At 42.4% G+C, this 24,310-nt stretch overlaps 1 protein-coding gene across 7 annotated transcripts in view; it reads right to left on the reverse strand.

Annotated features, from left to right (window-relative positions):
- NME9 (NME/NM23 family member 9) overlaps positions 1–23,169 on the reverse strand; it is a 72,049-nt gene extending 48,880 nt beyond the window's left edge. For 2 of the 7 annotated variants that reach the window (XM_030934531.1, XM_030934521.1), the window contains exons 1-4: positions 22,480–23,169; positions 18,072–18,129; positions 12,716–12,819; positions 7,589–7,664 (exon numbers count right to left, since the gene is read on the reverse strand). In XM_030934531.1, coding sequence (XP_030790391.1) covers positions 7,589–7,664; positions 12,716–12,819; positions 18,072–18,129; positions 22,480–22,512 — 271 coding nt within the window. In that variant the 5' untranslated portion in view covers positions 22,513–23,169. Of the gene's footprint in view, positions 1–7,588; positions 7,665–8,789; positions 8,907–11,407; positions 11,480–12,715; positions 12,820–18,071; positions 18,130–20,214; positions 20,312–22,479 lie in introns of all 7 variants that reach the window. The other 5 variants (XM_030934527.1, XM_030934511.1, XM_030934514.1 and 2 more) reach the window with 5 other exon arrangements.
- Between the last annotated feature and the right edge of the window lie 1,141 nt (positions 23,170–24,310).

A 24,310-nucleotide genomic window follows, 5' to 3' on the forward strand; every position in this document is an offset into this window, starting at 1 on the left:
TCTGCTGCTTTTTCCCTTTCCTGCTATGTAGCTAAAAATGGCTCCTCCAGGCCCTGAGTCTGCGTAATGTTCCGTGACTTCTCAGCTCCAGCACATACTACCAGATTGCAGTTTCAGTAGTCTGTCTCCGTTCAAGTTCTCCTGAGATAAGCCAGATTGCCCCACTCATTAGTCTGAGCCAAGGTACCAGCCCTAGCTCACTGGCCAGTCTGCTGATTGACTGCCCTTGAATGAGCATCCACCAGTCCAATTAGCTATGACAATGAAGGAGGTGCCACAAGATCAGAGTCCACTGCTGAGGCCCACAGGAGCTATAGGGAGGTCTGTGTCTAGTCCATGAGCCCACCTCCATTGTCCTCCTGCTTATATAAACTTGTCTTTGGTGAGTTATCTACACTCTACACAGAATCATCATTCTCCTATCACCTATTTTGTTTCTCAGCTTTTACATTGGTTGTGTTGAAATGAAACAAGACAATATCTACATTTAAAGAGGGCTTTCTAGTCTGAAAAATCTCAAAAACATGTATTGCAAAAAGTATAAATCATTTCAAGTAACAAATCTATTATTTCTTTCTGAGATTACTATTTCTAATATATCATGAATAGTTAGATTTTAAGAGACTTTTACAATACATTCCATTATAAATTGATTAATGAGATCACCTAAAGGTAGAGGAAGAAGAGAAGAGACCAAAACAGGGGCCTGGGGCATTCCAGGTTAAAAGGACAGCACAAGAAAAGAAGCCAATGAAGGAGAAACTGAGGAGAGGCCAGAGACATAGAAGGAAAACAAGAAAAGTCATGACATCTCAGAAACCGGAAGAGAAGGTTTTGAGAGGGAAGATACTGTGAACATCATCTCATTCTGCAGAAAAATCCCATAAGATATGCACTGGAAACTACCTGTTGGTGCCACCAATGAGCACCATTTCAGGGAGTAGTGAGCACAGAGGCCAGATTGCAATAGGTCGGGGCACGAATGGAAAGTGAAGGTGGCCTAGAGTATGGACAAAGGAAGCTTGGCTGTGAATAAGAGGAAGACTAAGGGCAAGGGCAGTATCTTAGGTGGTTTTCTAGGTGGGAGAGACTTGATTTGGGAGGAAATCACGGAGGAGGGAAGAAAGAGGCGATAATACAATAGGGGAGTAACAGATGTCTCCTGCAGAATCACAATCACTGATTTTCTCTTCACCCTTGAAGTTTTCTTGCTGTCCTAAACTGTGCCTTCTCCCTTGTTAGAATCCAATTCAAACAATTCTTATTCTCCACACATGTAAAAACAGCCTTTCTATTTCAAGCAATAATTTAAAAAATCTTCCTCCTCTTATCAACACAGTTCCTGAGCCTAATTCTGGTTTTCCCTTGTGTCTCGGTTACCACCAAGAGACACCATCCCAGCAATAGCCTTCCTAACTCTTAGCTTTTCTTCATTCTGTCAGGCCAAGTTTTCTCTTATGAAAGGTTCAGGAAGTACTGTGATACCCAGGAGTGTAAAGTCTGCAAGTTAATATTTGGGGAAGATAGGAAAGAGGTTGTAGGGCTCTGGGAAAGAAAGGTTTTCTAATGTTTAAGAAAGAGGTGAAAAAAGAGGCTTGAGCTTTTTTAAAAAGTTCAAATAAGGACTAAGGAAATACCAGCATCATTGCTTTCAGTTATTGGTGTTGCTTCCCTCCATTTTATTACATGCAGCTTTTTTTGATGCCTGGTAATTGCCATGAAAGTCACACCTGTTATATTTGAACATAATCAAAACGCTGTGTAATGGGCCCAAAATGCTGTTAAAGATCAGAAGAGAGATTTAACACAGTATGTTTGAAGTCCAGTGACTGGAGACAAAATATTTTATGGTTAAGCTTCCCAGAATCATTCCAATTTATCTAGCAACAGGCTTCTCAATAGAAACTATATAGGCCAGGAGGCAGTGGAATGACATTTCCAAAATACTGAAAGAAAAAAAAAAAACGGTCATCCAAGAATACCATACCCAGCAAAACTATCCCTCAAATATGAAGGTGGGCCAAGCACAATGGCCCAGCACCTTGGGAGGCCCAGGTGGGCAGATCACCTGATGTCAGGGGTTCAAGGCCAGCCTGACCAACAGGGCAAAACCCTGTCTCTACTAAAAATACAAAAAAAAAAAAAAAAAAAGCCAGGTGTGGCTAAAAGTGGCTCCTCCAGGCCCTGAGTCTGCATGATGTTCCATGACTTCTCAGCTCCAGCACATACTACCAGATTGCAATTTCAATAGTCTCTGTCTCCATTCAAGTTCTCCTGAGAGAAGCCAGATTGCCCCACTCATTAGTTTGAGCCAAGGTACCAGCCCTGTCTCTACTAAAAAAAAAAAAAAAAAGCGTGTCTGTAAACCCAGCTACTGAGGAGGCCGAGGCAGCAGGAGAATCACTTGAACCCAGGAGGCAGAGGTTGCAGTGAGCCAACATCATGCCACTGCACTCCAGCCTGGGTGACAGAGTGCAACTCCATCTCAAAAAAGAAAAAAGAAAAAGAGAAGAAAAAAAAGAAGAAGAAGAAGGAAAGCCTAAGGAAATCTTTAATCTGAAAGAAAAAAATACTAATATGCAAAAAGAAGACATTTGAGGTATAAAACCCACTGTTGGCCAGGCACAGTGGCTCACGCCTATAATCCCAGCATTTTGGGAGGCCAAGGCAGGTGGATCACTCTAGGCTAGGAGTTCAAAACCAACCTGGCCAACATAGTGAAACCCCATCTCTACTAAAACTACAAAAATTACTAGCTGGGCATGGTGGTACATGCCTGTAATCCCAGTTACCCAGGAGGCTGAGGCATGAGAATCACCTGAGCCCAGGAGGCGGAGGTTGCAGTGAGCTGAAATCGCACCATCGCACTCCAGCCTGGGTGACAGAGTCAGAGTGAGCCAAGATCATGCCACTGCACTCCAGCTTGGGTGACAGAGCTAGACTGTCTCAAAAAAAAAAAAAAAAAAAAAAAAAAAAAAAAAAAAAAAAGAGCCAGGTGTGGTGACTCATGCCTGTAATCCCAGCCCTTTGGGAGGCTGAGGCAGGTGGATCACCTGAGGTCAGGAGTTCGAAACCAGCCTGACCAACATGGAGAAACCCTGTCTCTACTAAAAATACAAAATTAGTCAGGCGTGGTGGTCCATGCCTGTAATCCCAGCTAACTGGGAGGCTGAGGCAGGAGAATCTCTTGAACCTGGGAGGCAGAGGTTGCGGTGAGCCAAGACTGTGCTAGCTTGGGCGACAAGAGTGAAACTCCATTTCAAAGAAAAAAAAAAAAAAACCAAGACCCAACTATATGCTGCCTACAAGAAACCCACTTTACCTATAAAGACACATAGACGGAAAGTGAAGGCATGGAAAAAGATATTCATTGCAAGTGGAAATGAAAAGAGAGCAAGATAAACTATACTTAGATCAGAGAAGGTCACTATGTAATGATAAAGGGGTCAATTCATCAAGAGTAACAATTATAAATATCTACCCAACACCAGAACATCCAAGTATATAAAACAAACATTAATAGATCTAAAGGGAAAGATAGACTGCAATACAGTAATACAATACTGCAATACACAGAGACTTCAACACCCTACTGTTAGTAATGGACAGATCATTCAGACAGAAGACAAACATCATAGTCAAACTGCACGCTAGACCAAACAGACCTAACTGATATTTACAGAATATTTCACCCAAGTGCTACAGAAAAGACATTATTTTCATCAGCATGTGGAATATTCTCCAGAATAGAGCAAATTATAAGCCACAAAGCTAGTCACAACAAATTCAAAAAAGCAGAAATCGTATATATCTTTTCTGACCACAATAAAATAAAATTAGAAATCAATAACAAGAGGAACCTCAGAAACTACACAAACACATGAAAATTAAACAACATAATCATGAACAACAAATGCATCAGATAAAAAATTATAAAGGACAATTTTTAATTTCTTGAAACAAATGAAAATGGAAATATACATCCAAAATCTATGGGATACAGTAAAAAGAGTAATACAGTAAAGGGGAAGGTTGTAGCAATAAATGCTTACATCAAAAAACATAGGAAGATTTCAAATAACCTAATGATGCACCCAAATGCACTAAAAAAGCAATAACAAACCAAACCCCCAATTAGTACTAGGAAGCAAACAATAAAGATCAGAGCAGAAATAAATGAAATTGAGCCTAAAAAATACAGAAGGTCAATGAAGCAAAAAGTTGATTTTTTGATAAGATAAAATCAATGAACCTTTAGCTAGACTAAGAAAAAGACATGACCCAAATAAATAAAATCAGAAAGAAAATGGAGACATAACAACTGCAAACTACAGAAATATAAAGAATCATTAGACACTGTTATGAACAACTACACACCAACAAATCTGAAAACCTAGAAGAAATAGATAAATTCCTGGATACATGCAATCTACCAAGATTGAACCATGAAGAAATAGAAAACCTCAACAAACCAGTAACAACAAGATCACAACTGTAATAAAAAGTCTTCTGCCAAAGAAAATCTCAGGACCTGATGGCTTCAATTCTAAATTCTACCAAAAATTTAAAGAATAACTGATACCAATTCTACTCAAACTCTTCAAAAAATTTGAAGAGGAGGGAAAACTTCCAAACTCATTCTGTGAGGCCAGAATTGCCCTGATAGCAAAACCAGACAAGGACACAACAAAATGAGAAAACTAGGCCAATATTCTTGATGGACATAAATCCAAAAGTCCTAAACAAAATACTAACAAACCAACTTCAACAACACATCAAAAAGATCATTCACTATGTGGGATTCATCCCAGGGATGTAAAAAGGGTTCATCATATGTAAAGCAATATATGTGGTTCATCAAATCATTAACAGAACCAAGAACAAAAACTGTATAATAATTCCAATAGATGCTGAAAAACCATTCAATAAAATTTGAATTCCCTTTATGATAAAAAACCTTCAAAACACTGGGAATAGAAGGAACACACCTCAAAACAATAAAATCCATGTATAACCCACAGCAAACATCATAGTGAATGGGGAAAATTTCAAAGCCTTCCCTCAAAGATCTCGAATAAGACAAGGATGGCTGCTTTTACCATGTTAATTCAAAGACCCCACCAAAAAACTGTTAGAACTGATAAATGAAATCAGTAAAGTTGCAGGATACAAAAGCAACATACAAAAACCAGTAGCATATGTATATACCAACAGCAGACAATCTGAAAAAGAAACCAAGAAAGCAATCCCATTTACAATAGCTACAAAGAATATAAAATATGTAGAATTGGATTTAACCAAAGATGCAAAAGCTCTCTACAAGGAAAACTATGATACACTGATGAAAGAAATTGAAGAGGACACACACACACACACAAATGGAATGATATTCCAGGCCATGCTGATGGATTGGAAGAATTAATATTGTTAAAATGTTAATAGTGCCCAAGGCAATTTACAGATTCAGTGCAATACCTATTGAAATACCAGTAACATTCTTCACAGAAATAGAAAATATAATCCTAAAATGTATATGGAACCACAGAAGACCCCAAATAACCAAAACCATACTGAGCAAAAATAACAAACCTGGAGGCATCACACGACCTGACTTCAAATTATACTACAAAGCTATAGTGATCAAAACAGCAAAATACTAGCATAAAAACAGACACATAGAATAGCGAACCCAGATGTAAATCCACACATTTATAGCCAGCTCATTTTCAACAAAGGTGCCAAGAACATACAATGGTGAAAGGACATTCTCTTCAATAAATGGTGGTGGTTAAACTGAATAACCATATGCAGAAGAATGAAACTACACCCCTATTTCTCACCATATACAAACACAAAATCAAAATAGATTAAAGGCACAATTCTAAGACCTGATACTATGAAACTGTCAGAAGAACATTGGAGAAATGTTCCAGGATATTGTTCTGAGCAAAGGTTATTTGTGTAAGAACTCAAAAGCATAGGCAACAAAAGCAACAATAGATAAATGAGATCACATCAAGGAAAGAAGCTTCTGCAAAGCAAAGGAAACAATCAACAAAGTGAAGAGACAACCCACAGAGTGGGAGAAAATATTTGCAAACTATCCCTCCAACAAGGGATTAATAACCAGAATATATAAGGAGCTCAAACAACTCAAAAGCAAAAAGAAAGATAATCTGATTTTTAAATGGGCAAAAGATCTGAGTAGACATTTCTCCAAAAAAAAGACATAAAAATGGCCAATGGGTATATGAAAAAGGTGCTCAATATTGGTAATCATCGGGGAAATGCAAATCATAAAATCACAATAAGATTTCATCTCACCCCAGTTAGAATGGGGACTATAAAAAAAAAAAAGGAGGCTGGGTGCAGTGGCTTACGTCAGTAATCCCAGCACTTTGGGAGGCCAAGGCAGGTGGATCACCTGAAGTCAGGAGTTCGAAACCAGCCTGGCCAATGTGCTGAAACCCAGTCTCTACTAAAAATACAAAAATTAGCCAGGTGTAGTGGCGGGTGCCTGTAATCCCAGCTACTCAGGGAGGCTGAGGCACCAGAATCGCTTGAACCTGGGAGGCAGAGGTTGTAGTGAGCCAAGATCGTGCCACTGCACTCCAGCCTGGGCGACAGAGGGAGACTCCGTCTCAAAAAAAAAAACAAAACAAAAAAAAGAGAATAATGAGGCAAGGATGTAGAGAAGGGGGAATGTTCATATACTGCTGGTATGAATGTAAATTAGCACAGCCACTATGGAAAATAGTATGGTGGTTCCTGAAAAAACAAAAATAGAACTACCAGATGATCCAACAATCCCACTACTATGTATATATGCAAAAGAGGAAATCAATATATTGAAGAGATATCTGCACTCCCATGTTTATTGCAGCAATATTCACAATAGCCAAAATATGCAATCAACTTAAGTGCCCATCAATGGATGAATAAAGAAAATGTGGTGTATATACACAAGGGAATATTATTCATTAATTAAAAATTAAAATCCTGTCATTTGTGGCAACATGGATAGAACTGGAGATCATTATGTTAAGTGAAATAAGCCCCCAAGCAAAGAACAACAAATAGCACATGTTCTTACTCATATGTGGAAACTTAAAAAAATGGATCTCGTGAAGGTAGAGAGTAGATTAGTGATTACCAGAGGCCAGGAAGTGGAGAGAGAGGGATGAAGAGAAGTTGATTAATAGGTACAATCTACAGATAGACAGAAGAAATCAGACCTGGTATTCAAGAGATCAGTAGGGTGACTATAGTTAACATTAATCTATTGTACATGTCAAAATAGCTAGAAGAAAATAATTTGGATATCCATAGCATAAAGAAAAGATAAATATTTAAGGTGATGGATATCCCAATTACCCTGATTTAATTATATGTATGTATCAAATTATCTCATGTACTCTGAAAATATGCACATCTATTATATATCAATTTTTAAAAGAAAATTATGAACCATCAAAAAATCTTCTCAGAGTTCAGATTGCTCAATGAACTGAATACTCATCTATTTTAAACACACATCAAATCTGAGTCTGCTTTGCCTTTTTCCCTTGCTCATTGGTTCTGCACTCACCCATGTCCTCATCTTCACCATTGTTCTTTCCATGGGAAACACATTCATCTTCATCAGAAAGAGCCTCATCTTTAATCTAGTATAAATTGGTCATTAAAAGAAAGTAGTTAGCTAATTAACATTACCACTAAAACCTTCAAAAACCTGTAGAGACTAAAAAAAGCAAAGCTCCAAAAAACAGAGAAAAAAAATGTCAAAAGTTACCAGTCTTGGAAACTTTGCAAGACCCTTTTTGGTGGCTGGGTGCTTGGTGTAGGGCTGACAGAATTAGAATACAAGAAAAGCCATGCTTATCTTAGGTTTTAGAGTCTGCCTCTTTTCATACGCATTAAGTAGAGATAGTTGATAAGAAGACAAAGAATTGAAATGTAAGTAAATACTAAGAGATTGACTATGCAGTACAGAGAAGCAGTAAAGAGAGATAATATTCCCTTGGAGGAGGCACATGAAAATGTTAGCATTTGCAGTTTTCTTTCGAGAGGGAAAATGGCCAGGTTTCTTGGGAAAAATATGATTTGATTCTAATCCATTCCATAAAAATGGAGCTTTGCTATTTGGAATTTAATAAGGAAACTTGAACAATGAACATGGAATGGTGTGGAGTCACATTTGCCAGATGCTCAAAGCACCAGGAAATACCTCTCTACCTATGGTATGTTGATTTTCAAAGGCAGTCAATTATTTGAAGAACTGGCAGTGTTATCATGGAAATAATTTATCAAAATCACAAGCTATGCTGATTCTATTTCTCATGTTAATGACAGACCTTAATTTCTAAGTTAAAGAAATGAGCCCTCTGAGTTCACAAGTAAAACCTTCAGGAATATGAGCCAATGGGTCACTAGGAGAGATTTCACCTCAAGGCTGAGAGGAGCCCAGGATAGCTGACTTCTCCTACCCATCACTCCATTCTGTAACTTGATTTTCATTTCTGAATTCATTGTTAAGAGTTGAAGTGGGAGATGAAAGGGAAATTGATAAAATAAAGTGCTCTGGATGAAAGAGATGGCTTTTATAAGAAGGTTTCAAAATGCACACATATCACCAGGGCACAGTGCTTGAGGAACAGATCCAGGTGAAACTTTTATGAAGCTGTCCACCAACAGCTCCAGGACAGTCGGGTAAGGGGGATGGGGACTGCTGATCTCGCCCTACTAGCGCACTTGTGAGTTAGCTGCTTATAGAAGTGACCTTCAGTTACCACTTTCCGTTCTCTGCCTTCAGCCAGCACTTTCTTTTCGGCCTCCAGCTGGTCTAGGATGGTTTTCTGCAGCAGTGGGGCATTTGCTCCTCTAACCACAGCCACCAGTTCTCCTCCCTAGAATATGTTACAAACAGCATGAAATACTCTTGGCAAATATTAATCTCGTGCAAGAGATCGCGAGAGTGTCTAGGAGTGTGCCCAAGATCAAGGTCCCTCAACCCCAGGCTCATAGCAATGTGCTCACTTCTGCTGCCCTCCCTTGGCCAGGACGCTCTCAGGTCTGCTTCTAGGATTTTTGCTTGTTTGTTTGTTTGTTTGAGATGGAGTCTCGCTCTGTCGCCCCGGCTGGGGTGCAGTGGCGTGATCTTGACTCACTGTAAGCTCTGCCTCCCGGGTTCACGCCATTCTCCTGCCTCAGCTTCCCAAATAGCTGGGACTATAGGCGCCCGCCACCATGCCCAGCTAATTTTTTTGTATGTTTAGTAGAGACGGGGTTTCACTGTATTAGCCAGGATGGTCTTGATCTCCTGACCTCGTGATGCGAGGCCTCCCAAAGTGCTGGGATTACAGGCGTGAGCCACTGCGCCCAGCCAGTCTGCTCCTAGTTTTAAATGATTTCTCTTTTTCTGATCTCTACCTTCTAGGCCATGCCACTCCTTTCAAAGCTTCCTTCAGGGTAACCATCAGTTCATTAAGGGAGGAACAGTACATAGTAAGTTATGAGTGACTAAGTGTGGCTTACACATGACTTACTCATTCAACAAATATTATTGAGCACTTACTATACCAAGCACCAAGGCAGAGGCAAAGAATATAAACATTAAACATGAAAAAACATAGCTGCAGCCTTCATGAATGGGGACTAGAGTGGGGAGAGGGATGACTGGCCATGCCAAAGAAACAATTACAATACTATAATTGCTGTAAGTAATATGGAAATTTATAAGGTGCCTGGAACTTGGGGCAAGAATTGCCAGCATCATCTGAGATGGTCAGGGAAGGCTTCCCAGTCGAGGTGGTATTTGGGATGAACCTGAGTTTCTGCTTTAACTCTTTCAAAAGTCTGTTTGTTTGTTTGTTTGTTTGTTTGTTTGTTTGATGGAGTTTCGCTCTTGTTGTGGCTAGACTGGAGTTCAATGGCATGATCTCAGCTGACTGCAACCTCTGCCTCCTGGGTTCAAGTGATTCTCCTGCCTCAGCCTCCTAAGTAGCTGGGATTACAGGCACCCGCCACCAGGCCTGGCTAATTTTTGTATTTTTAGCAGAGACGATGTTTCACCATGTTGGCCAGGCTGATCTCAAACTCCTGACCTCAGGTGATCCGCCTGCCTCGGTCTCCCAAAGTGCTGGGATTACACTTTGGTGTGAGCCACTGCACCTGGCCAAAAGTCTCTACGTTTGTACTCACAAAGAAATGAATCTGGAGAGGGAGAAGTTCACATAGAGTGGGTCCTCCTTCCATTTCCATCCCATCCCTTAGTGGACCACCACGGGGTTGAAGATTGTGGCCCATGTTCCCATACAGCCAAGTAAGATTTATGCTTTAATTGCTCTGGGCTCAGGCAATTAAGCCATTGTGGTCCATTTCTGCAGCTAAGCTCTGATGTCAAGTGTGTCTGGGGCATGCTCATCTCCGCGCTCCTCCCTGCTTCTCCCTCTTTTCCTCCCAATCATGTTATCTCATGTAAGTTCAGTCTCCCTACTAAAATCCAAAGCTCAAATAATGTTTTATCATAAGTTTCCAATTTATAATACTTGCAGTGCTGAGGCCAGGAGGCTGAAGTTTTCAAAATTGAACAACCCTGGCCTGGTGTTCGGAGACCTGGTTGAGTAGATCCTGGTATTCCTGACTCTACAATGAGGGGGCTGGTCTGAGTGAGGAGGTATATCGATCCGTTGCCATCAGAGCCTGGCAGGTGGCCTCAACCTGGGAAGCCAAGTGTGAAACAATGGGCCCTTAGGGGCATGGAGCTGGACCATGGATGTCACACCCAAGGACATCCAAATTATATTTTCAAAACACTGGGCCACTTGACTTTCCTCAATAGTCCCTCTCATTTCTGACTTTCTGTAAACATATCTTCACATTTTATGATTAAATAAGGGTGAATGAAGAGCTTGTCTGCCCCATAAAGGAGTATCTGTTTTTACCAAAAAGTCCCCTTTATGGAGCAAAGGATAGAAATCTTGAAACCCTGTGCTCTGAGAGTGAAGCCTCAAGTCTAGAGTATTCATGAGCCAAAAAGGAGCATGTACATTTGAGGGACTGGTACTCTCTCCCCGTGTACACCAAGTCAGGAAGGCTGCCCCAGCACAGTGACCACCAGGGTGTTGTGTCATCCACCTCCTTGGGCGCAGGGCCCTCAGGTCGCCATCCTAGTCAACAGCTTGTATCACCACTTCAACTTGGGGGTGGGGGTGTCTGTACGTAGCCAACATCATAAAAAAAGACTGGGAGGCATCAGAGAAAACAGCATCACTTGTTTGAATCTGTGAGGCCTCTTGGTGGTTCCCATTAATTCTCCCAAAGATAATTAATGTCAGTGAGATGCTTCTATTTTGAACTCTAATGATGTGCAGTTGTCAAATAGTTCTGGTTCTGAAAATGTACTTACTGCATAAAACAGAAAGGTTGGCTCGCACTTCCCTCGGTACTTTTCGAGGACATCAAGACGATCTGCCTCTGCCTAAAGAAAACCACTATCAGCAGCTACCCTGGGTGCAGGGGGTGCAGGGCCCGATTGATCAGTGGGAAACCACACAGGGAACTGAACACCCCCAGGACTGACTTCCCCAGGTGGAGCCCCGATTTGCTCTCATGCTGTTCCTGCTAATCAGAGCTGTCCTATAAAATTGCAGACATGTACTCTCTTGAAGAATCAAACGAGGAGGAAGCAAGAGTATCTCCTGCCCCACCCAGCTACTGTACCAGTCCAAGGGAGCGCTACTGGCTAATGTCCTTCTGCAGCCATGACTGACAACCGAGGTGAAGGTCCTCAGGCACCGACTTCATTGAGAAACCTGCTGCACATGGGCATAAGAGATCCCCCACACAAGCCCTTCTACAGCACACTCCCTATGGAAGCACCAAGACTGACTGCCAAAGGAGGAACTGCAAAGTCCTTGAAGTCCAACTTCTTGAGTGATTAGTGTAAGTCATATTTTCTCCTGTCTTCACTGCCTATGAACCTCAAACCCATGCAGCATATCAACAGTGTCTGTTGAATACTTCTCTGGAATTTATTCCCATTTCCATACATTCATCCAAATAAATATTTGCTATAAGTTCCCCTTTATGGAGCAGAGGATGGAAATCTGAAAGTGACATTTCAGTCAACAGTGTTCACGAGTCAAGGAGATGCGGCTGGGGTGGTGGCTCACACCTGTACTCCCAACACTTTGGGATGCTGTGGTGGGAGGATTGCTTGAGCCCGGGAGTTCTAGACCAGCCTGGGCAATATAGTGAGACCTTGCCTCTACAAAAAGTTAAAAAATTAGTGAAGCATGGTGGCATGTGCCTATATAGTCCCAGCTAGTTGGGAAGCTGAGGTGGGAGGATCATTTGAGGCTGGGAGGCAAAGGCTGCAGTGGGCCGTGATCCCACCACTGCACTCCAGCCTGGTTGACAGGAGAAAGAAAAAAGAAGAGAGAGAATATGCATTTGAGTGACATGTATTTCTTCTCTTCATATAGCACCAAGAACTGCTCAAGCCAAGAGTGATATAGGGAGGTGGGGTGGGGAATAGGAACCTTCATAGCTAGAGAAATTAGAAAGTATCATGACAGTATCAACAAAAAGTCCACACTGATTCCTTTTTAATGATCTGAGAAAGGCCATTCTCACACTTCTCCTTCCTGACTCTTTTAAATTTTTAAATTCTTTTTACAATATTGTATGACTGTTGGATGAGAGAGAATCTTACTAATGCAAAGTGCAGAAGGTCCAGGCCGACCTCGATCCTCATCTTCTGGAAGAGGCTCACCACAGGTTTGCAGGGGCCACACCAGCCTTGATAGACATCAACAACTGTGTGGAACCAAGAAGCAGGAACATTCAGTAGACACCAGCGCCCACCACACCAGGCAAAATTTATACCTGTACATTCTAACCCTCCTCAAATGGACATTCATTTGCAGGGATATCTAATGGTTAAAGGGATTTACTAACCCATGAGATTGTAAGCAAGTATGGAAACACAGCTAGCCCTCATTCTTATGAACTTGGTATACTGAATTCTAAATACAGTATAAGTATAGCAGAAAATAATTTTCTTAACATGGCTCCTTTATCTTAAGGGTTCTCCAGGCTACATTCAGGGTTAGGCCTAACACAGGGTGGCCCTCAATGATATTGGAATTAGACTGAAAACGTCTATTTTAAAAAGGAGAGGTCACTCACTGTAGGTGACCCAGCAGCACACAATTGACTTTTATGTAATCCTTCGATAATAAACACAGGTTTGACCTTTTCTTCTGATGAATTAAAAGTCACTTTCTTTGGGTGAAGCAGAGTTTTATTTACTTTAGAAAAATCAACATTTTTCTCCCAGAAAGTGAGCCTGATAGACAGCTAGAGAGAAACTTGGATACCTTTTTCTTCTTTAGTCCCAATCTATAGTACATGTCAGGGCTGGATGTAGAGGAACCCTCTCATCTGAGTGTTGTGAACCACATGATCTACAGGAAGCTAAGCAAACCAAGCCAACTCCCTTCTACTGGATTTGTGCAGGACCTGCCCCACACGACCATGAAGTGGCAGCAAGGGCTAGATGGTGACATACCAGTGGCCGTATTTTAGAGGAGGGATATCTGCCAAAAGGCTTCAACACTCCCAGAGTTCATGCCTGTTCTACACAGGTGAGGATTTCAGTTCAACCGCTAGAGTAGCATAGTCACAGGGAGATAGTGTCAAAATTGCTAATAATTGATTAACTCTGTCAATTTTAATAGCATGCAATTTGTGATTTTACTTATCGCAGATACACATTTCAAAATTTTCTCATCAAGTGAGAACTATTAATATAATACAATATAAATTGTCATGACTAAAGTTAGTATAGAGACTGGTGGCACTGTACTAACACTGTTCTGTACTAACCAGGGAAGGAAGGCTTCCCTTGAAGAGGTGACTTGCACTGGGCATTGTAGAGAGCCCAGGCTTGGATGGGCAGAGATGGAGACTGTGGTGCAAAGGATGGGCAGCCAGGCATAGGTGGCAGACTCAGGGACCCCTGGGCAGCCTGCTGGACCAGACCTGCCTGAGGTGGTGTGGTAGGAAGTGGTGGCAGGGATCACTGGAGGAATCTGGAATGTGGGGCTTGAGGAGCTCTATCCTGAATCACTAGGCAACGAGGATTTACAGTAAGTATTAGAGAGAAGAGGGAGCTAATATCTTGGACTTGCCTGCATCCAGAATTGTAATAAATAAATTTCTGTTCTTTATATACTACCTATCTGTAGTGTCCTGTTACAGTAGCATAAACAGACTAAGCTATTCTGCTTTAGCTGCAAGAGGGCAGGTGCACTTTGCTTTTCTCTAAAAAGCCCAGTGAGATGGATATCATTATTGCACTATCGAGATGAGGAAACTGAAGTTCAAAGAGGTGAAGTCATGGACCTAAGGTAAGAAAGCAAATTCTCAAGCAGTATAGCTTAGTCCATTTATGCTGCTGTAACAGGACACTACAGACTGGGGCAGTTTATAATGAACAGAAACTTATTTCTCATAGTTCTGGAGGCTGGCAAGTCCAAGATCAAAGTGCCAGCAGGTTTGGTTGTCAGGTAAGGGCTGCATCCCTCTGGAGGAGAATTATGCTGTGTCCTCACATGATGGAAGTCAAGGGCAAGAGGAATAAACTCCTGCCATCAAGCCCTTTCATAAGGGCACTTAATGCCACTCATGAAGGACACTACTCTCCTTTTAAAGGCCCCACCTCTTAAAACCATTATTTTTGCCATTCAGTTTCAACACCTGAATTTTGAAGGGGGACACATTTAAACCACAGTACAGCAGACTCAAGTTTTAAATCCTGTGTTGCCTGATGCCATAGCCCATGCTCTTTCAACTGCTCCAGGGAAGAAGCAAGATGCATAAATTCAGCAGTGTTCATTGGTTCAGCCAAGTAGCACAATTTTGCAGAATGTGAGAACCCAAGCTGGGTATAGGAGGAATGAGGAAGCCAGACACACAGGTGGCAGAGGGGATAGAATGAAAAGAATGTAGGCAGAATACTAGGGATGAAAATGAAGACGGTGTGAAAAGGACTTCACCTTTGAGCCTGGCAGAGAAAAAGAACTAGCGAGGGGTGGGGAGAGATTGTTGGAGGGGAAAGGAGAACAAACTCAACTCTAAACAGGCTGGGTTTTCAGTACCAACCAGAAAATCTAAGACAAGTGATCACAAAGGCAACCAGACATCGAAGCAGGAGAGTGGGATTTGGGTTCCACAGCATCCAGGTAGAGGATAAAGTTCTGGGCTTTCCTGAAGACAAGAGTTTCACAATTGACAGATTTTAATTTATTTTTTTATTTCAACCTACTACAGTTATGTGGATGATGGCCAAAAAGGGCATTTGGGTCAAGCTAGGAAAATGTCCCTGAAGACTTAGAGGGCCCTGTACACAGGCCCACTGAAAAGGGCAGGTTTAAATCCCAAAGGAAAAAAGTTGGAGCTCAACTCTCTGTGCTGTATTTGTATTGACAGTGCACCTGCCATTGCTACTAGCTTCTCCCTCCCTCTTGACGCCCTGGCTCTGTGAGGAGTGGTGGGCACAAAGGCACCTTCACAAAGTTATGGAGGAAGCGGGGATGGGGGTAGGGGGTAGGAAGGAACAGAGAGGAAGTGTTTGATTTGACTCTGAGTGAGAGGAAGCAAAACAGAGAAGCCACATGGACGGAATGGCAGAGACAAGAAAAAGGTGTGTCTGTGTGTGTGTGCATGTGTGTGTGTGTATGTGTGTGTCTGTGCATGCATGTGTAGGCCTGAAGGGACTTTGGCATGTTGAAAGCAGGTGAAAATGAGCCAGCAGAAGGCAAGTTCCCAAGATGCTGTTGGTTTACTTTGGAAGCAAATTTCTGCTGGCTGGAGAGAGAGAGAAAAACACTTATCTATGTATTTATATGCTCCATATCTATATATTCCTCTAGACTGCCTGATGAGAAGGAGCAAAGAGGAGGTCCTGCTACCTTCAGTCAACAGAGGCCCTTGAAGCATTTAGACCAGGCTTGGCAGAGGGTCAGTGCTCACTGGATGTTAGCTACTATCACAAAGGATGCTTAGCAAGGTGGCTGGCACACGATACATTCTCAAAAAATTAAGGAATGGTGGTTTTTTCACGGTTGTTAAAGAAATGGAAATAATGATTTGTTTCACCTGGAGTCATGTTCCAGTTGCCCAGACAAGACACATGGACAAATGGTTAAGCCTTGGCACCATCAAAAAGACTTTATAATCCCTCAAACAGTAGAGTGTTTGAGGGATTATATTCACACCCACACAACTGGATCAGCATTTATCTAGTACTCACTCAGCCTCAGTCCCAGGCAAGTCTACTACAGATGTGAGATTAAAAAGCCAATGCTGGCCGGGCGTGGTGGCTCACACCTTAATCCCAGCACTTTGGGAGGCCGGGGTGGGCAGATCATTTGAGGTCAGGAGTTTGAGATCAGCCTGGCCAAGACAGTGAAACCCCATCTCTACTGAAAATATAAAAATTAGCTGGGTGTGAGAGAATGTGCCTGTAATCCCATCTACTTGGGAGGCTGAGGCAGAAGAATCACTTGAACCCCAGAGACAGAGGTTGCAGTGAGCCAAGATTGCACCACTGCACTTCAGCCTGGGTGACTCAGTCTCAAAAAAAGAAAGAAAAAGCCAATGCCGTTGTGTTTAGAGTCTAGGAGAAAAGCCATGATGGTCTTTCCCTACAGGGGCCACAGCAAGTGGGGTGTGTGCTGGAGGGATTGAGACAGGGACTCACCCCAAGTGCCCTAGGAGCTCCCAGGAGGGACGTGACCACACAGAGGTTCCAGAAAGATTTCATACGAGGAAGCTAATTTTGCACTGGGTCAGGGAATAAGAAAGATTTCTACAGTTGGTGATGGGCCATGATATCCTATCTGGCTTGAATGGGCTTAAATGCTGACGTCATTTGGTAATGGGCAAGCTAAGATCAGATACAAGCACAGTGAGCAGGTATATTCACAGAAAAATTGAGCAGGCACACAGAGAGTAACAGAGCACAGAGATATCTGCAGTGAATGAGAACGAGAAGTAAAGAGTGGGTGACAGCAGGTGGTAGGCAGCCTCTCAGATGTCTCTAATGATCCCCACCTCCTGGTCCTCATGTACTTGTGTAATCCCCTGCCCTGGAGTGTGGGCTGGACCTAGTGACCAGCTTCTAATGAGCAGAGTATGGCAAAAGCAATGGGATATCACTTTCAAGATTAGGCTAACAAAAGGCTGTGACTTCCAACTTGTGCCCTTTCTTAGAGCTCTGTCCTGGGGGAAGCAAGTTACCAGGTTGTGAGTAGCCTCATGGAGAAACCAATGGCAAGAAGTTAATGTCTCTGGCCAACAGCCAGTGAGGACTTGAATCCTTCCTACCAACAGCCTCATGAGTGAGCTTGGAAGTGGATCTTCTTAGGCCTGCCAGTAGCCACACAAAAGAGCTTGGAAGCAAATCTACTACTCGTTGAGCCTTGAGATCCCGTCTGACACCTTAACTACCATGGTGAGACACTCTGAGCCAGAGCTATCCAACTAAGCTGTACCTGAACTCCTGACCCACAGAAACTGGGATAATCAATGTTTGTTGTTTTAAACCACTAAGTTTCTGGGTAAATTGCTAAGCAGCAACAAATAACTGATGCCAGGAGGATGGGGATGAGGAGGCCCATAGACAGTGGCCTGCTGTTTCCTAATGACTGCAGTCCCAGGTTCAAGTCCCAGTGATGCCTGGCTCGCCTTCCATCCTTTTGAGTTCCAAGAGATCCCTGTATTCCCTCCAATGCATTCTCCTTTAGTGCCTGAGGTAATTAGAAGAGGTTTTCTGTTACTTTTAACACCAAACAACCCTGAGTACCGACTCATTTCCTGAACTGAATTTACTGATGTTCAAGCCAGACACGCGCGCACACACACACACACACACATCTGGGTTTTTATGAGGTTCAAGGTAATAGGAAAGTAGTGTTCATTGCAGCCCTTTTCTTCATGGTTCATCACACCATTTAATAATTTAGAAAAGAATGGATCTAAAAAGTTATTTTACTTTGAATTACCAGTTAGTCCTTTGGAACTGAGCATTTCCTCCCAAAGCTCTTGGGTGCTGATGTTGACCTAAAGCCAAAGAGGATCAAATGCTGTATTACTGAGGGCTCAGGCAGGGAAACAATTCAATCTCTTTGCTCTAGATTTCTATCTTTCTATCTCTGAAATACTTACAAGTACAGTTCAAGTTATCCTCTGTCTTCTTTTCTCCTTCCTTTTCTCCCTCCTTCCCTACCCAGAAAAAAACACTATCCTAAGAATAATGTGTACTAGTCTCAGGCATTTAAAAAATAATTTTACATGTTATTTGTCTAGGAACAATATATAAATTGTTTTTGTGTCCTTAAAATGTACATGAATGTATCAAACTTTAGGTCTCATTTTGAAATTTGTGTTTTCACTTAGTATCAGAATTAAGTTGAATTTATTGCCATTCACTCACATTTTTTTTCTTATCCACAGAGTTCTGGTTTTATAAATATGAAATACAAGGAAAAATACATATTATCCCTATTCATTAATGTAAAAATTTCTTTTCTTTTTTTTTTTTTGAGATGGAGTCTGGCTCTGTCACCCAGGCTGGAGTGCAGAGGCACAATCTCAGCTCACTGCAACCTCTGCCTCCCAGGTTCAAGCGATTCTTATGCTTCAGTCTCCTGAGTAGCTGGGATTACAGGCCCGCACCATCACACCTGGCCATTTTTGTATTTTCAGTTGAGACCGGGTTTGACCATCTCGTCCAGGCTGGTCTCAAACTCCTGACCTCAAGTGATCTGCCCACCTCAGCCTCCCAAAATGCTGGGATTACAGGTGTGAGCCACAACACCTGGCCAATAGTAAACATTTCTGTATAATGTTTTTTACTGTGAAATAATTTCAAACTTACAGAAAGTGTGCAAGTACAGTATAAACATTCAGGGATTTTTTTTTTTAGGTATTTGGAAGTAAATTACAGCTTGTTATCTCATTACTCCTGAATATATTATTCCTATGTAACACAATACAATAATCAAAATCAGGGGAAAAAAACACTGACATATTTTGAACATTTAATCCTTAGATAGAGTACAACTTTTCCTATTTATCCCATAATGTCCTGAGTAGCAAAGGAGCTAATCAGAAACGTGTGCTAGATTTATTTGTCAAGTCTCTTTAGCCTGGAATAGTTCTTTAGTCTTTCTCTTCTTTTCACAATGTTGACACTTTGGAAAATTACATGCCAGGTGTTTTGTAGAATGTCCCTCAGTTGGGGCATATGAGATGTTTCTTCCTGATTGGATTCAGACTGTGCATGTTTGGGCTGGTTGAAATTGGCTGGACTGGTTGGAGTGTTGGAGAAGCTGAAGATCATTCCTCTCACTACTCCCTAGCAGGTGAGACACAATTTCCATCTGCCTATTACTGATGTTCACTTTGATCACTAGATTAACATGGTCTGCCAGCCCTGTTGTCTATAAAATTATTCCCTTTTTCTTTGTAATTAACATATTTTTGTGATGAGCTACTTTGAAACGATATAAATTAAAAGACCACACAAATTACTACTGGGTTTTTTGTTTGTTTTTTGAGATGGAGTCTCCCTCTGTCACCCAGGCTGTGGCATGATCAGTGGAGTCAGTGGCATGATCATGGCTCACTGCAACCTCTGCCTCCTGGGTTCAAGTGATTCTCCTGCCTCAGCCTCCCAAGTAGCTGGGATTATAGGTGCCCGCTACCACACCCGGCTAATTTTTTGTATTTTTAGTAGAGACAGGGTTTCACCATGTTGGCCAGGCTGGTTGTGAACTCCTGACCTCAAGTGATCCACCTGCCTGGGCCTTCCAAAGTGCTGGGATTATAGGCATGAGCCAGCACACCTGGCCTACTATTATTCTTAATACCGGTATGCCAAGGTCTATGTCCCTTTAAAAAAGATAGGATGCATTATTGGCAATAAGGGCAAGAAACATGCAACACCTGCTAATCCTCTATTAAAAGCCCCTTTTTTGGCCGAACGTGATGGCTCATGCCTGTAGTCCCAACACTTTGGGAGGCCAGGGCAGGCAGATCACTTGAGGCCAGAAGTTTGAGACCTGCCTGGCCAACATGGTAAAACCCTGCCTCTACTAAAAAAAAAAAAAAATACAAAAGTTGGCCGGGCGTGGTGGCACATACCTGTTTTCCCAGCTACTCAGGAGGCTGAGACATGAGAATTAGTGAACCTGGGAGGTGGAGGTTGAACTGAGATGAGATCGTGCCACTGCATTCCAGCCTGGGTGACAGGACAGAATGAGACTGTCTCAAAAAAAAAAAAAAAAAAAAAAAGGTATCTCTTTTAAGGAAGCATACTCCTTACTTTTTTTGTTTCAATGAAAAGTAGAAGAAAAACCCAGAAGAGTCTTCTTGATGCCTTAAATGAAGTAAGAGAGCTGGACTGATACAACCTTGGGCCCACAACTACAGTCCTGAGGAAAGTGATAGAAGTGTTCAGAAGGACCCCCCACCCCTACCCAGAGGCTCAGACTTAAGTCACCAGCAACTCTCTGTGGCCCACCCCTGTCACGGAGTGAGTCCCACCAGCTCTGGGGCCAGGACTCTGGGCAGTTGAAGAATCTCAGCCCTGGGAGCCAGGTAAGAGCGGAACGGTGTGGGAACTATCCGGACTTCACTAAACCTTGCATTTGGTAGGGAATGAATAGGGAATGTGTGGCACCTTTTACCCAGACTGTCCCTTGATGTCCTGTGATTTCTGTCTGTCTCGGTTATAAACGGAACCCTGAATAACCTTGCTGAGAGACAGGACAAGGTTCCTGGATTGGCCGACTTTAGGCACTGCTTTCGAGGGGTTTACCTTATAGAGAGGTGACCTTTACACAGATGCCTCAGTGTAAGAGGGGAGGGAGGCCACTCACTCTCCTCCCTCAGCAGGAGGGAGCACTTACTGAGTACTGCATTGTACTCAGAGCTCTGAGTAATACACATGAAAAAATAACAACATTGCTAACAAAAGTTATTACCGCCATAGGAGATCTAGGGCATCAACACATGAAATGAACATAATATGGGGCAATAACATTAGAGACACCACAGACCGCATCAGACCAGCCAGGAAGTGTCTAAAGGAGTCTCATCACAGCTCTGCAGGCGTTAAAGGACAGGTATTATCCCTCCTGTCTACGTAAAAGATACGGAGGCCAGAGGGTTGAGGAAATGAGTCACACAGCAATGAATGGTAGGACCAGTTGCTCAGAATTTACTTCAACCAGAACATTCATATATGAAGTGCTTTCTGACTCTAGAATTCTAGAATATAAAGGCTGGAAGAAGGCCCTTAGGGATAATTCACACAACATCCTCATTCCATAGATGGGCAAGCTATAGCCCAGAGAGGGTATGGGATGTAGTCAAAGACACAGTTGGCTATAGAGGACACAAGAACTACATCAGGTCTTCTGACTTTCAGTCTAAAAATCCCACCCCACCCCCCACCCCTCCCACCCCCAGCATGGGGTACCCTTAGAATGATGCTGCTTTCCCCTTTCCTCTTTTTTAAACCACTAGACTTTTGAAATCCACATACAAACTATCCTACCGAGGACAATAAGAGAAAAACCAGATGTTTCAAAATCGCTAATGCTCTATTATCTAGGAGGCGCTGTAGCCTTAGTATGCATCTTACTGGGACCAGGTGATGATGAGACATTTTAAAGTTTGTTTTAAAATGTTCCCATGTTACAGATCATCCAGATGGTCTCCTTATGACAAAGCACTCTCTCCCAATTCCAGGGTCTATTCCTGCATGTTTTTATCATCACTTCAGAATCAACCACTGTTTATTGTCCAGAACCAAGAAAAAGAGCAGTTGCTGGCTTCTGAATTCACTTGTCCCACATGCAAATGAAGTAAGGTACTCTATATAACAAATGCCCAGCACATAATATATCTCAAAACATATTTGTTAATAAGTGAAATTTGATGAGAACAGTGGTGGGAAAACTGGGTCTCCACAGAGCACACAGTTACAGACTCATGCCCAAAGCCAAAAGAACCTATACTGTATTCTCTGTGCAAGCTGCAGTTATATTTCAACAACAATAACAAAATAACGGTCACGTCGAGTTATGTTGATTCATATTTTCTTGGTTTGTAGTTTTATTTAACGCATGTTTAGGTTTTATGGTTGTATACGCACTATAAATATAAACAGCTTCTAATCAGTTTTGTTTGCATTAATTTTGTTTGCATAAAATTTGTCATCACTGGGGTTCCAAGATAAGTTTTGGCCCTTTAAGACGGAAGGGTACATCACTCAAGTTTGGGAACACTGTCACATACTGCTAGCAAACAAAATGTCACTTTTATACTACATCCCCGCTCCAATCACCCTCCTCTTCCCCGAGCCCAACCCAGAGCTGGAAGCTAGCGCCCCTTGAGGCTTACCTGCAGGGCAGTTTCCTTCTTCCTGCTGCCCATGGCTCTGCAAAGAAGACGAAGCCCTGTTACCGCGGCCGTGGGCCGTTCCCCCGCAGCCTCGCGACAAACCGCTGCGTGGATCAGCAAGCCCAGAGCCTCCTTCAGATAAGCCCCCCTCCTATGGCCCCCGGCCCCTTTTTAAGACGCTTCTAACTGGCGGCAAATCAACACACTGACACAAAGTGAATACCCCACGAGGAAGCGGAGCCTGCAGTCCGCGGGCTCGTGGCTCGCCGGGCGGTTTTCTGGGGATCTGCAAAGCCCCCTCCCCACCCCGGAGCCGGCCAGGGGGCTCCCGCAGAGGCCGGAGTCAGTGCGCGGGGCGCGGTGCAGCCTGCCGGGCACAGGGTCGCCGGTCGAGGAATTCGGACCAAAAAACGACATGGGACCCTGTCATCCCTGCTGTTCTTATGGATTACTGGGAAACTGAGCCACTGCGAACGACAGGTACACGATCTTCGATGCGCCCGGAGTCACCAACCGAGTCTGCAGCGACCTAGCCGCGGTCGTCATGGCAACCTGGCCCCCCTGCCAGGCCTGCTAGGAAAGCCGGCGGACACGTAAGCCACGCCCACTCTGGGCCCAACGCAGTCTCTTCGCGGAGACTCTGAACCCAGCCAGCGAGAGGCAGGAGGGAGTCCCGCCCCTTGCCCTCCATATCGGACTATGGGAATCCACTCATTGGCTGCAGCGTTTGTCAGCGTCTGGAGGCTTTGAACCCACCAGGCAAAGACCCAGTGCATTTGTGCGTTGCACAGTCGCATCTGTGAATCCATGCATCCCTCCTGCCCCGCCTGCCAAGACTACTGTGCAGCTTTTCTACCATCACATACCGGTATAATGTGTGCAAGGTAGGGGGCGTCTCCAGGTTTTAAGGGGTCTACAAGCGTTCTCTTTAAGACAAAGAATATGAAATTACAAATTCAAAATTAGATATGAAAGTCAACTGAGACACATACAAAACAGTTACAAACATTGTAAATATTAATCCAACTCTATGAATAACCACTTTAAATGTGAATAACCTGATTACACCAATTAAAAGAGAGATTGTCAGAGTGGATTTCAAAAACAAACAAAGCCCAGCTATGTGTTATCCACAAGAAAATACATTAAAAGCAAAAAAATAGAGATAGCTATACCAGGCTGACACTAACTAAAAAAATAGCTGAAGTAGCTATGTTAATTTCAAGAAAAGCAGACTTCAGAACAAGGAAATTTATCAAGTATAAACAGGGACATTACATAAAGTTAAAGGGATCAATTATTTGGGAAGACATAACAATACTTAATATGTATGTACTTAAAAACAGAGCACCGAAATATGTGAGGCAAAAAAAGATAAAACTGCAAGGAAAAATAGGTAAACTCACTATTATAATAGAATATTTTAATACTATTTTAAAAATACCATTAAAATATTTTGATACCATTTTAATACAATCCAGCAAGCAGCAAATGAGCAAGGATATAGTTGAACTGAAAAAATCAATCAAATTGATCTAATTGACATTTATACAATACTTAATTCAACAACAGCGGAATATAGATTCTTTCTCAAGCTCACATGGGACATTCACTGAGATAGACCACAATCTAGGCCATAAAACATAGCTTAACAAATTGAAAAGGATAGAACAAAGTATGTTCTCTGACTATAATAGAATTAAACTAGGAATCAATCACAGCTGATGAAAGAAATCTCAAAGATTTAAATAGATGAAGAAATATTCCATGTTCATGGATAGGAAGAATTCATATTGTTAAGATATGAATTCTTCCCAAGTGAAGCATACAC

This window comes from Rhinopithecus roxellana, chromosome 1 (genome assembly GCF_007565055.1).
Source record: "Rhinopithecus roxellana isolate Shanxi Qingling chromosome 1, ASM756505v1, whole genome shotgun sequence".
NCBI classification, from domain to species: Eukaryota; Metazoa; Chordata; class Mammalia; order Primates; family Cercopithecidae; genus Rhinopithecus; species Rhinopithecus roxellana.